Raw genomic sequence first — 13,615 nt, 5'->3', positions numbered from 1 at the left:
ATGGTTGTCTTTAGTTTTACTACTCTGGTTGTTTACGCTAACTGATAATCTTTCCATATTGAAGGGGATTTTCAATGTCTCCCTTTGATAGTTTGCAGCAACATAGGTTTCTAACCAGCTTTGAAAATTTGTCAAGATCCTTAACTTCCCTCAAGATCCTTGGATGGAAACTATAGTTTCACCTAATATAATCCATGCCCCTGTTATACTGAGCTAGTTCTTGGCTATGGTCGGACATTTGGATTTGTTTTCTCATATTATCTGGCTAAAGCTCCTCTTATGTTTCTTTAATGTTCCCCTTTCTATTTCTTTTATACCTTTGCTGTGCAATTTCTAACTGTCCTTCAGTTTAGCTCTGACATTCTCATCGCCCAAGTTTATACACAATGTATGAATATACGGTATATATGAGTATTATGACTTCAGTGAGATTCTTGCCATAGAGGGGGTGCAATAGAGGTTCACCAAACTAATTTCTGGAATGATGTGTCTGTCATATGAGGAGAAATTGAGTTGAGTAGGTCTGTATTCCTGAATTTAGAACAATGAAAGGAGATCTTGTTGAAATGTTGCAAGAACTGAAAGGGCCTGACAGACTGAGTGCAGGGACAATATTTTCCCAAGCGATGATCTAAAACGAGGAGTGGCCGTCTCAGAATGCAGAATAAAGAATTTAGGACTGAGCTTAGAAGGTGGCCAATTGGCCACGAGGTCCATGCTCACTCTAATCGAACCAGTCTATTAAGTTTCATTTACTCCTGCTGGTGGTGAAACTGTGGAATTTTCTTCCATTGAGGACTGTGCAGGTCAAGAACTGAATAAAGTTTAAGCTGGAGATAATTAGATATTTTGACACAAAAGGTATCAAGTCACACTTGGAAAGAGCAGGAATATAGTATTGAGATAAAGCATCAACCGTGATCATATTGAATGACAGAACAGTCTCAAAGGGGTGATAGGCCTACTCATGCTCCTTTTCTCTGTGTTTACTTGTATATTTATTTAGTGATACAGTGTGGGACAGGCCCTCCCAGCCCACTGAGCCGCGTTGCCCAGCAACCCACCTATTTAACACTCGCCTAGTCACAGGACAATTTGCAATGACCAATAACCTAGAGGAAACTGGAGCACCCAGAAGCAACTCATGCACAAATGGGAAGAAAGTACAGACTTTCTTACAGAGGATGCTGGAATTGAACTCCGAACCCTGGCTGTAATAGCCCCAAGCTGTAATAGTGTCACATTAGCAGGTACTCTACCATGTCGCCAGTGTTAGCACAGGAGTTAGTGCAACACTATTATAGTCTGGGGTAAACCAGAGCTGGGAGTTCATTTCTAGTGCCATCCTGTAAAGTCTCTGTACATTCTCCCTGTGGAATGTGTGGGTTTTCCCAGGTGCTCCGGTTTCCTCCCACAGTCCAAAGATGTACTGGGTAAGGTAACTGGTCATTAGAAATTGTCCTGTGATTAGGATAGGATTAATTGGGTGTTCTGGAGCTGCTGGGGCAGTGTGGCTCGATGAGCTAGAAGCACTCTTTCGCTAAAATAAAATAAACATAAATAAATCATTATATTATTACATAGAAACATAGAAACATAGAAAATAGGTGCAGGAGTAGGCCATTCGGCCCTTCGAGCCTGCACCGCCATTTATTATGATCATGGCTGATCATCCAACTCAGAACCCCGCCCCAGCCTTCCCTCCATACCCCCTGACCCCCGTAGCCACAAGGGCCATATCTAACATTCTGTACAGGTTGGGTACCCCTTATCCAAAATGCTCGTGTCCCTAAGTGTTTCAGATTTCAGAATATATAATAAGATAGTTTAGGATCACTTTCATTTCTGATTCTGATTTGGTAAGCAGTCTTTGTCTTACAGCTGTTCATCACGCATAGAGTATGTACTGATGCTGCGTTAGACTTTCAATAGCGATGATCTTGGCAAATGCATCAATGAACTTCTCTGATGCTTTTTGATTAGTAGACACTCTTTCACCACAAACCTTTAAATACTTAATGCCGTGCCTTTTCTTAAATTTCTGCAACCAGCCTGCCAAATATTCACAATTATCTTCAATTTTCAGTCGGTTGTGATAGATATTTCGTGATCAGCACTCCATTAAGCGGCATTTGTTCACTCTGACGAATCCACTCTTGCAGTACACAATCGAGGTCTTCATTTTCTGCTTTATGCAATTTTTCTATGTTTTATTAACTTCTGTTTATTATGTATATGAGATCACTTCTCAGAACTGTCTGTGGTGTGTAGAGACCTGCGCATCACCCGGGAACCTTCCCAGCACCTTGTAGAATTTTCCATTTGTGACGTAATGTCAGTGCTCTAAAACATTTTGGATTTCATCGTCTTAGATTTTGGAATTTCAAAAAATGGATACTCAGCCTGTTTTAGCTTGTGAGCCAATGTGTTAGCATACACTTTTGAAACATTTCTAATATGTAATTTTATTCCTGCAGTACAACAAGGAAGTTGTCTAAAACCATTGTAGGTCAGTAATCCATGATTTGACAGCCTTATCTCCCAGAGCTTGACCCTGTCATGATGAGGTGGTATACATTGCAGCTGAGCAGTGGCTGTGGGGAGAGAAGCACAATTCACTTTTCCAGCCCATTTTCATTATGTGGGCCAGTCGAGAAAGGGAAGGAAGGAGCTGTACATTGGGAGTTAAATGTTTACCTCAACAAAAGTCCACTTGAACATTTTATTGTCTGAGTCTCAGAATGCAGTCAGGAACAAACATTGTTGTTGATTACTTCACTCCCTTCTCATCAGCCTGATGGCATCGCAGCTAACTGAAGTTCCCCAGCTGCTGAAATTATCTAGCTCAAACCATTATCAACGTCATCCTCAGTCTGATAGGTATGTAGATAGTATGTTCAAGCCTTTAGTTAGACCCTTTCTGGTCCATTCTGCATTCAGGATTAAGAACATTTAATCAGTCCAACCACTACGGGTTCACTCTCCCTGAGCTATACCTCCTGGTCCAAGTTCAAGGAGAGAATCTATTCCACAATCTCAAGGGTTCAAAAACTTGCTGACAGAAGCCACGTGATTTATTAAAAGATCTTGCTTAGAAATAGAATAAATTCCATACATGAATAAATAAATTATGTAATGAAGCATTGAGAATGAAATGGTGAATAAATTATGCAAATAGGAGAACTTTTGAGTTTGGCTCACACTTCTGCAGCAAAGTTATCAGCATCTACACACATTTGTTTTAAAATATAAAAGGCCACAGTGTTACCAGATCTCTTTCATTCACATGGTGCATTTGGATGATCAAAGATTGCTCCGGACATTTTCGACACTCATTGCCTCATTTCTTTATGAATGATTTGAACTTGCTGTCATTATATCATTGAGTTTCAAACAAATCCTTATGGTGGATTCATTTTACCAAGTTGTATCTGTAGATATGCATGAGCCAAAAATGTTTCTCCAGTGACATTTGCCCTCTTGTCATATGGCCAGGAGGCTGAGACATTGGCTGGTTTGTATAATGTCTCTGCCTACTGAAGGTTGGAACAGGGTGAAGGAGTTTCATTTCACCACCAGATATAAAGCAATCAAGTTAATCATTGAAATACTTTGCATATCAATGCATGCTTGTTATCAGATTGTGGGCTACAGGTTTAGGAATTTCACTGTGATGCATAGGTTCTGATCTCTAATTAAATTTCCATGCTACTTAAGAATAGCTTCAGGGGAAAGTAATGGTACAACACATTCCACAAGGCTGGTTTCATAAATGTGGGTGTATCTGACTTTGTATGTTCTGTACTTTCATGGGCCTGACTGTCTTGCTTGTGGATGTGCATCTCGCCGTGACTTCTCCTGCACATTAACATATGCCATTGCAGATGAGAGTGGGTTAATTGTGATTAATTCATGGGTAATGGCCAATGAAGCTTTAAACCCATAGTTACTTTGCCCTCAACTGTTTTATTTGAGTAGGCGTGGAGTAGATTTTCCATAATCTACTACAAGTGGAAAAGAGCTTCAGGGATTTGAAAAATCAGAGGTGCAGTTTGCAAGCAGAATGAGGACAATAAATATAATTTCCATCAATAGCATACATGGAAAACTAAAACAGGAATTAGTTTAATTCTGCGCTGCATTGATAATATTATTTTTTTTTAATGAAAACTTGCCAGTATTTCTCGTTCATGTTTCTGTCTATAAAACAGTTTGAATGCTTCAGCTTTTGTTCTAGCAATCCCCCATTATCTTTGTAACGTAAAAGTCACAGCATCAATAATCATTAACAAATATACCCTTTATGTTGTCAAAGCAGCTGGTTGATCTCCAAAGATGACAAGCAAATTAAGCAAGAATATACAAGTGGGTGTTTGCTGACCAGATTTCAGGGCATTATGCTTAATGAAGCTGTGCCTATAATGACAGTGAGAGGAAGTAGGTGCAAATGAGATCAGCGCTGCCAATTCTCGCACTAAGTTATTGCAACATGCTCACGCATAGGGAATGGTGCCAATCATAAATGTTGCCTCAATGTCAGCCACTGCAAGGGAGGTTATCCTCAAGGTTGGTGAAGAATATACTTATGAGAGGCATTCTGAGCAAATATGTTTCTGGTCTGAACTCATGCTATGTCTTAGTCCAGAGCATTTCTATCACTTTCATATGGGCTAATATTTTGTCTTGTCTGTAATTGACAATTTTTGTGAGCCTGTTTATCCTAAATGTTTTGCAGTCTGGTAGGTTTAAGCAGGGAGAGTCCATTATACTACCTAGTCTTTCCTTACACTTGAATCAGAACTTGGTATTACCATTTCCTGGTTTAAGGACCTTTTCCTATGCACTTACAAAATCTTCTTTGCACTTCACTGAGATATTGCTTTGCAGGTCAGCCATTATTCCATTGGTCACTTGGTCATTCTTTCACACTTGAGTTGAAGGGCGATGGGTTCAAGGTGCACTTGTGCCCAATTACCTTGGATAACTCCTCCCTGCAGAACTGAGGGCATAATGTACTGCTGGAGAGCTGGAAAATGAGATTGTAGTGATGTTGAAGTAGCAGTACAAGGGGGTGCCATACAGTGAGATAACTGCATTGACAAGGGGTCAGTACTCATGGCTGGTCAATACTGAGGCAGTGCAGCACAATTTTCATTGCTGCCTTTCACCATTTGTATTCCTGTGTCTGTTTTCACAGGTAAAGCAAAAGATGACAGGCTATCATTATAAAGAAGAACACAGGAGTTCTCTTGGAGTCTTGATCTCTGATCATCCCAACCAACTTCTGAAAAAGATGATTGCAATATTATTGTTATTGGGTGATGAAGATACAGGGGCTGCACTGAGATTTACAAAATGTAATAGCAATGTAAATCTTACAATCATCTTTAAATCAATGAAGGTATAGGTTGGCGCTTTAATCATTTCACCTTTATTCTGCAGTGTCCTTACAAAAAGAATTAGATCAAGGTTGCAGTGATATTTGAGTATGTCTTCATTTATTTAGTGAATTTTTCAATTCCTGCTAAGGCACCTGCTGGATGGAATACAGCGGCTCAGATTTGTTATGCCTTCCTTGTTCTTGTTTCTCAGTGCATGGTTACATTGCTGTTGCCCATAGGTGGGATATTTGCATTCGTTCTGGACCAGCTTCCCAGCTAATGGGACAAGTATTGCTTGAAGTGAATATGTGTATGGGAAATACAGACACTGCAGCAGACCAAAAAAGTTTATTACTAGAAAGTGTTCCAAACACTTCTCCAATTACTCCTCTGAAGCAAAGGCTTCCAGTCTTTGAATTCCTATCTTGTACTCTCTATGCACTAAATTCTATTCTTCCCCTACATCACAACTCTCTTCCATATCTACAAACTCTGCTACAGAAATGAAGCTCAGAATATTTTGAACTGGACACCATTCATACTGTAAGGGTGCTCCTTACAGTTACTGTACACAGTGCAAGATGAAACTTAAGGAAGTTTAAGATCAATAAACAGGTCAGTCAGTCCGTGAAGTATGTACCTGAATCCCAGCTCCATCCAAGATCTATCAATACCTCCCATTTCCATCCAAGATCCACCCATACTTCCAGTTCCATGCAAAATCTGCCCTTACTTCCCAGTTCCATACAAAATTCACCCATACCTCCCAGTTCCATCCAAAATCCACCCATACCCCCAGTTCCATACAAAATCCATCCATACCCCCAGTTCCATACAAAATCCACCCATACCCAAGTTCCATACAAAATCCGTCCATACCCCAGTTCCATACAAAATCCGTCCATACCCCCAGTTCCATCCAAAATCCATCCATACCCCCAGTTCCATCCAAAATCCATCCATACCCCCAGTTCCATCCAAAATCCACCCATACTTCCAGTTCCATACAAAATCTGCCCATACTTCCCAGTTCCATACAAAATTCACCCATACCTCCCAGTTCCATCCAAAATCCACCCATACCCCCAGTTCCATACAAAATCCATCCATACCCCCAGTTCCATACAAAATCCACCCATACCCAAGTTCCATCCAAAATCCGTCCATACCCCAGTTCCATCCAAAATCCATCCATACCCCCAGTTCCATCCAAAATCCACCCATACCCCCAGTTCCATCCAAAATCCACCCATACCCCCAGTTCCATACAAAATCCACCCATACCCCCAGTTCCATACAAAATCCACCCATACCCAAGCTCCATACAAAATCCACCCATACACAAGTTCCATCCAAAATCCATCCATACCCCCAGTTCCATCCAAAATCCACCCATACTTCCAGTTCCATGCAAAATCTGCCCATACTTCCCAGTTCCATACAAAATTCACCCATAGCCCCGTTCCATCCAAAATCCACCCATACTTCCAGTTCCATACAAAATCTGCCCATACTTCCCAGTTCCATACAAAACCCACCCATACCTCCGTAACATCCAAAATTCACTCATACCTCCCAGTTCCATGCAAAATCCACCCATACCTTCCAACTCCATCCAAGATCAACCCAAACCTTTACTACTTCCTGTCATTAGTCTCATCCATTTCCCTTTAGTGTTTATTTCTTCCCCTTGTTTCTCCACCCTTGACCTCAATTACTCTCTGTGACAGGGAAATACAGTTTTTTCTGAATTTTACTTATACTTGAGAAGGTGAACATCTCTATATTTGCATGTGGACATATGGAAAATGAGTCCAGACTGTATGATACTCTACAAACATTTCACATTCAGATTGAATGTACCGTAGGATAAGAGTACATTGTGCATATGTCAATCTATTTATCACAATCCATTTACTTCTCTCTGTTTATATGTGCCTGTTTGTGTTCAACTGGATTGGGTCAGTATATTTAAAAGCTGTTCTGGAATCTGAGCCAGGAAATTACTTAAAGATGATTTTTTTGAAATGGCATGCAGAAATTGAAAACAGTTTTCTGAACTGCCTGAGTATTATTGGATCGTGTGGACCTCAGCCCTTGGAGGGGAACCATCTTTCATGGATTTATGCAAGCTTATTTAATGTCAGTTCTCACCAGCCTCAGATCAACATGTGAGTTTGATGATAATCACAACAAGCTGCTGCCTGTCTGTGATCTTGGTCCACAACTTTGTATCAAAATCAGACCTCAGGTTGATGCATTTCATCTCAGAGGTTGTCCTTTAGGGCAGTCTGTTAATGTCATGTGAATGTAGAAGGAAGGGAAAAAGCTTAAATTAATGATCAAAGCTGAATAAATCAACTCTCCACCCCACCAGAACCAGATTCCTCCCATTGTAATTTGTAGCATGTTCCTGGCAAAACTATTCCCACCGCTGTCTGTAAGGAATTAGTATGTTCTCCCCTTGACCGCGTAGGTTTCAACCTGGTGCTCCGGTTTCCTCTTGCAGTCCAAAGATGGTTAGTGCTGCTCTTAGTTTTCAACTGACCATCATTGGATAGCCCATGACGAGTGAGAAAAACCTTTCTTCTCTGGTTGGGCAACTCCTGTTTGTCCCTTCAATTGATTGAATGCAACAAAGATATTTGTGTTCAAAAATATTTCTAAAGTCCACAATTGTTTTTTAATTGTTCTCTGATTTCTCGCTTGTGTAAGTGGCCAGTCCTGGAAGACTGACAACCTGAGCATGCAGTAGATAGTCTACATGCCTTCATTTCTGGCTATTGGATGTGGATTCGATGCTGAGTACTGGTTCTTTGTCCTCTATTACATTTCACTTGCAAAGCAGTAAACCACTAACTTGTTCTTTAACTTCAGCAATGAATGGGATAAGTATGGTGTGGAAATTGCTTAATAGAGAAGATGGCATTGTGATATTAATTAAGTAGTCCATTACAATGGTCAAGAGGAAGGATAGCCCAGAATACAGTACAGTAGCATTTGGGGAAGCTTAGTGGTTAGCACAATGCATAACAGTACCAGTGACCCAGGTTCAATTCCCATCGCTGTCTGTAAGGAGTTTGTACGTTTCCTCGTGACCGCGTGGATTTCCTCTGGGTGCTCTGGTTTCCTCCCATATGTACCGATTGGTAGGTTAGTTGTTCATTGTAAGTTGTCTCATGATTAGACTGGGATTAAATCGGGATTGCTGGCTGGCACAGTTTTAAGGACTAGAAGGGTTTATTCTGTGCTGTATCTCAATATACTGTAAACAGAAAAATACCTCTCAAATGAGATAACATGGTAAGAGTTTAGAGACTAAAAGGAGATGATCACCTTGCCGGGGGTACCACAGGCCTCCAAACAGCCAGCAGTGCTAATTGTCATTCTCTAGGAAGGACATGATTGGGGAAGTGCAAGATCATACACTTGGTAAGAGGTATCAAAAACAGATTATTCTTTAAATGGGGAACAGTGCATATGAATGATGTTTAGAGAGATTTAGATGTTCTAGTGCCTGGGTCACAAAAAGTTCAAAATTCAAAGTAAACTTATTAATCAAAGTACATATATGTCACCATATACAACCCTGAGATTGTGGGCATGCTCAATAAATCTATAGAATAATAACCATAACAGAATCAATGAAAGACCACCCAACTTGGGCATTCAACCAGAATGCAGAAGACAACAAACTGTGCAAATACAAATAGAATGAAACAATAATAATAAAGAAATAAGCAATAAATATCGAGAACATGTGAAGAAGAGTCTTTGAAAGTGAGTCCATTGGTTGTGGGAACATTTCAATGATGAGGCAAGTGAAGTTATCCCCTTTGGTTTAAGAGCCTGATGGCTGGGGGGAAGTAACTGTTCCTGAAACTGCTGGTGTGAGTTCTGAGGCTCCTGTACCTCCTTTCTGATGGCAGCAGCAAGAAGAGAGCATGACCTGGGTGGTGGGGGTCCGTGGTGATGATGATGATGATAGTTAGCAGACAGGTGCAATAAGGAGGTAAACAATGTGCTTCTCTTTAACGTGAAAGGGTTGAAGTTTAAGTTTGATAATAGTTGGCAAGGCCTTACCAGGAATAGTGTGCACCATTATAGGCTCCTTACTGAGCAGTTCAAAAGCTATTTCTTGGAATGAAGGGGCTGTCCTCCCAAGAGAGGCTTGACCACTTGGGTCTGTGTTTCTTGGAGTTCAGAAGAATTATTAAACATATAAGATCCCTAAGGAGAGGCTTGATAGGGTAGACTCTGAGATGTTTTCACTAGTGGGAGAGTCCTGAACAAGAGGACATGGCTACAAAATAAGTGGACATTCATTTAAAACTTCTGAGCATAGAAATGACTTCTCTCTGAGGGAAGTGAATCCTTGGGATTTTCTGCTTGAAAGGGCAGTGGATGTCAGATCATTAAGACATATTTCAGCTGGAGATAAATAATTATTTAAAAGATTAAGAGATTGAGGATTATGGGGACAGGCACATAAGAGGAGTTAAGGCCAACATAGATCAGTCACGATCATATTGAATGGCAGGGCAGTCTTGAAGGGCCAGGTGACCTGGTCCTGTTTCTGTCTAATTTTGGATTGTTGTTGAAAGGCTAAGAGAACAAGGCTGTTGTTAGGTCATTGATTGGCTGAACCAACATTCTAGCGGATCATGGCCTTTCTGCTTGTTTTGGATAAGTCTTCTACATCACACATTTGTTTTCTTCGCCCACCAAAGTCAGCTGACTAAATAAAGACCAGCTATTGATTTCCTTCAACCTTCAGACTTGGTTCTAGTTGATCTACCAGATAACTTGTTGGAAGAGTGAATTGAACTGAAAGAGTAAGTGAAGCTGCATGTCATGTGATCCAGGAGGAGTCAATTGTGTCTTCCTGGTGTTCAGTTTTTAAAGATCTTTTAGCCTTAATGAAGAGCAATACTAATTATGTTTTCCTTCTGATGTATTGATGTCAGTGGATCAATAAACTGACAGGCACCTAATCCCTGGAAAATATTAGTGGGTACAAGCATATTATTATCAGAGTAACGCTTGCGGGATGTATAAGGATCAGAAGCTTCTTAGGGCTGAGCTTTCAAGTGAGTTTTCCACCCTGAATGTGACCAGTTTATCCTTGCCGAGATCAATATTGGGATTGAAAACAATTGAAGATTGCCCTTCAGCAAGAAATTCAAATCCAGAATCAGAAAGACTGATTTGTTACATTAGAAAGAAATATTATTTAGGAAGACGAGACTGATATTGGTAACACGTTACATTGTGCTTATCCAGAGTGAAACTAATGCATAACATCAAGTATCTGGTACTATCTCAGGACTCAAAGCAAACTAATAGTATTCTGAAAGCAGTGAAACATATTTTAATGTATAGCTAAAAGCAAGAGCTTTAATTATTCTCAGTCAAAATTATTTTTTATTGGTACATGCATGATGATAAAAAAAGAATAAACCACATTGCAATAAGTAGATTTTTAATGCTTCCTTCTAATTTAGGAAAATAGTTCTGTCGGGTCATCTTCTGCACCATGATTGACCCTGCAAACTTTGTGTCCAATCCACAACAGATGAAAGCCAGATTTAATGTGTGTGTACAACTGACTGACCTGTGACAATCATGAAAGCTTCATACTGTGATTTGCTGCCACTACAATATCTCTGTTACTTCATGTTCTTTACCTGGCATATAAACATATTTTGTTACGATTTTAATTTATGGTGTTACGAGTTCATGTCTTATGCACAGCAACAGAAAAAGGTTGCTGCTTGTAAACATTCCTCCTCCCATACCATCAGAATTGTAAGGATTATCATGCAGGCTTACCTTGAGTCTACACAGCAAGTGTTCCATATTAATAAGCAATGTATATTCAATATCCACAAGTAAAAGAAATCATTGTCTTTGTAATAGCAGGATCTTAGCTGGTACATTTCATAGAGTCCCAGTGGTTTCCATTGCATTTGCTTTGACATTATTAAACTCTGTCTGTTTCACTAATAGTCAACCTAATTACCCCATGTGCATGGCAGAAAAGTTTGCTTTGTAGGTCGAATGGCATTAACAATCTTTGCATGTTGCTCCTGGGCCTCTGTTTCATCAGTAGGACAGTTGTAGCATCTTCTGAATAAGACTGCTGTAATTATGCAGAATCAATAAGATTTTTTTTTTGTTTTTGCCTTTGTTGTTTCCTCGATATGGCCCGAAGGATGCTGCAGGCAAGGTGCTGGATCGTTGGGCAATCATGTCGCGGGAAGAGGAGATCATTACCCTCCAGCAGTTCCTGAGATTCGGAGAAACCAAGTCCATTGTGGAGCTGATGGCCATCCAGGAGAAAGAAGGGCAGGCCGTGGCAGTGCCGACTTCTAAAGCAGATTCTGACATCAGGACTTTTATAGAAGGCAACAATCGGACGAGGAGCCCCAGTCTTCTTGCTCACCTAGAAAACAGCAACCCTTCCAGCATCCATCATTTTGAAAACATCCCCAACAGCCTGGCCTTTCTGCTTCCATTTCAGTACATAAACCCTGTGTCCGCTCCTCTGCTTGGCCTCCCTCCCAATGGGGTCATGCTTGAACAGCCAAGCCTGAGACTGAGGGAACCTAACCTCCCCATCCAGAATGAACGGGTGGAGAGCAGTGAGTCTGAAGTGTCTGTTTCGCCTTTCCGAAGTGACCAATCAGGCAACAGGAATGCGCTCAGCAGCATCATCAACATTGAGCCCAAGAACGAGCAGAAGAGCATGTGCCCAGTTAACACTCCAGCACCTGCCAATGACCCGGTCAAATCGGATCACTCCAAAGCCAGCATTCTGAACGCAAAGATTCAGAGGATGCGAAGGAATGGGTTGACCCCAAGGAAAGGCCGAGTGGTCTGCAATGCCTGTGGGAAGACCTTCTATGACAAAGGCACTCTCAAGATACACTACAATGCGGTGCATCTGAAGATCAAGCACAGGTGTACCATCGAAGGCTGCAACATGGTCTTTAGTTCCCTGAGGAGTCGCAATCGACATAGTGCCAATCCTAACCCCCGCTTGCACATGCCAATGCTGAGGAACAACCGAGACAAGGACCTCATTCGAGCCACATCTGGAGCTGCCACTCCTGTCATATCCAGCATCAAGTCAAATCTGAATCTTTCATCTCCTGGGCGGCCGTCCCTGGGTTTCAGCTCACCCTCAGTGGATCCAGTTCTTCAAAGCCCGCTGGTGTTCCCATCATTAAAAACAGTGCAGCCTGTCCCTCCGTTTTACAGGAGCCTGCTGACCCCTGGTGAAATGGTGAGCCCACCCAACTCTCTCCCTACCAGCCCTATCTTGCCAGCGGTAGCTAACCATGAGCAGCCTTGTGGCCCAGAGCAGCACCCGTCCACTGTCCAGGAGCCTGCACCTGAACTTGCCCCCAAGAAAAAGTCTCGCAAGTCAAGTATGCCCATCAAGATAGAAAAGGAGTTGATTGGCGCTGACGACGAGTTCGATGAAGATGATCAGGTCAACGAGAATCATATCAACAGTGACATTCATGACGAGGAAATGAGCAATGGCAATGGCCCTGCTATCCACATGCACAGCAGCAGGAGGGCAGATGATGAGAGAAGCCTCAGCGGCTTTGAGGATAAAAAGATGGGGAGCATTACTTCTGAGGATCATGAGCAAGATCGCGACTTTGAGGATGATTCTGAAGGCTCAGAATCTAAAATGTGCGATGATGTCATAGAAAATGAGGAGCCGACACACAGAGAGATCTTTGACAAAGAAGAAATGTCAAGCAGCAAGACTGAAGATAAAGACTGCATTTCCCCTCCTCCCCAAGCCATTAAAATAAAGGAGGAGTTCAGTGACCCAACCTATGACATGTTCTATAGCATCAGCCAGTATGGCTTGTACAATGGAGGAGCTGGGAGCATGGCCGCCCTCCAAGAAAGCTTTGCCTCTTCTATGGGATATGGCAGCCCCCAGAAATACTCACCAGAGAGTGAACTGTGCTCCAGCCCTGATCCCAAGATATGTTACGTCTGCAAGAAGAGCTTCAAAAGCTCTTACAGTGTGAAATTACACTACAAGAACGTTCACCTGAAGGAGATGCATGTTTGCACAGTGGAAGGCTGTAATGCAGCGTTCCCATCTCGCAGGAGCAGAGACAGGTAGAGTCCTTTCTGATTTATGCTTGAATAGATTTAACTTTGTGTCATCTCGTAATGATGTGATGAAATGTTTTCTCTCAGTT

General features: G+C 41.5%; 1 protein-coding gene across 4 annotated transcripts in view; it reads left to right on the top strand.

Annotated features, from left to right (window-relative positions):
* The window catches only part of bnc2 (basonuclin zinc finger protein 2), a 486,445-nt gene that overhangs the window by 383,183 nt on the left and 89,647 nt on the right, over positions 1-13,615 (top strand). For all 4 annotated transcript variants that reach the window (XM_063048914.1, XM_063048915.1, XM_063048918.1 and 1 more), the window contains exon 4: positions 11,596-13,532. In XM_063048914.1, coding sequence (XP_062904984.1) covers positions 11,596-13,532 — 1,937 coding nt within the window. The remainder of the gene's footprint in view (positions 1-11,595; positions 13,533-13,615) is intronic.

The sequence above is a fragment of the Mobula hypostoma genome, chromosome 5, assembly GCF_963921235.1.
Source record: "Mobula hypostoma chromosome 5, sMobHyp1.1, whole genome shotgun sequence".
Classification (NCBI taxonomy): Eukaryota; Metazoa; Chordata; class Chondrichthyes; order Myliobatiformes; family Myliobatidae; genus Mobula; species Mobula hypostoma.
Note: the sequence above shows the minus strand (reverse complement) of the source record. Positions and strands in the feature narration are given on the sequence as shown.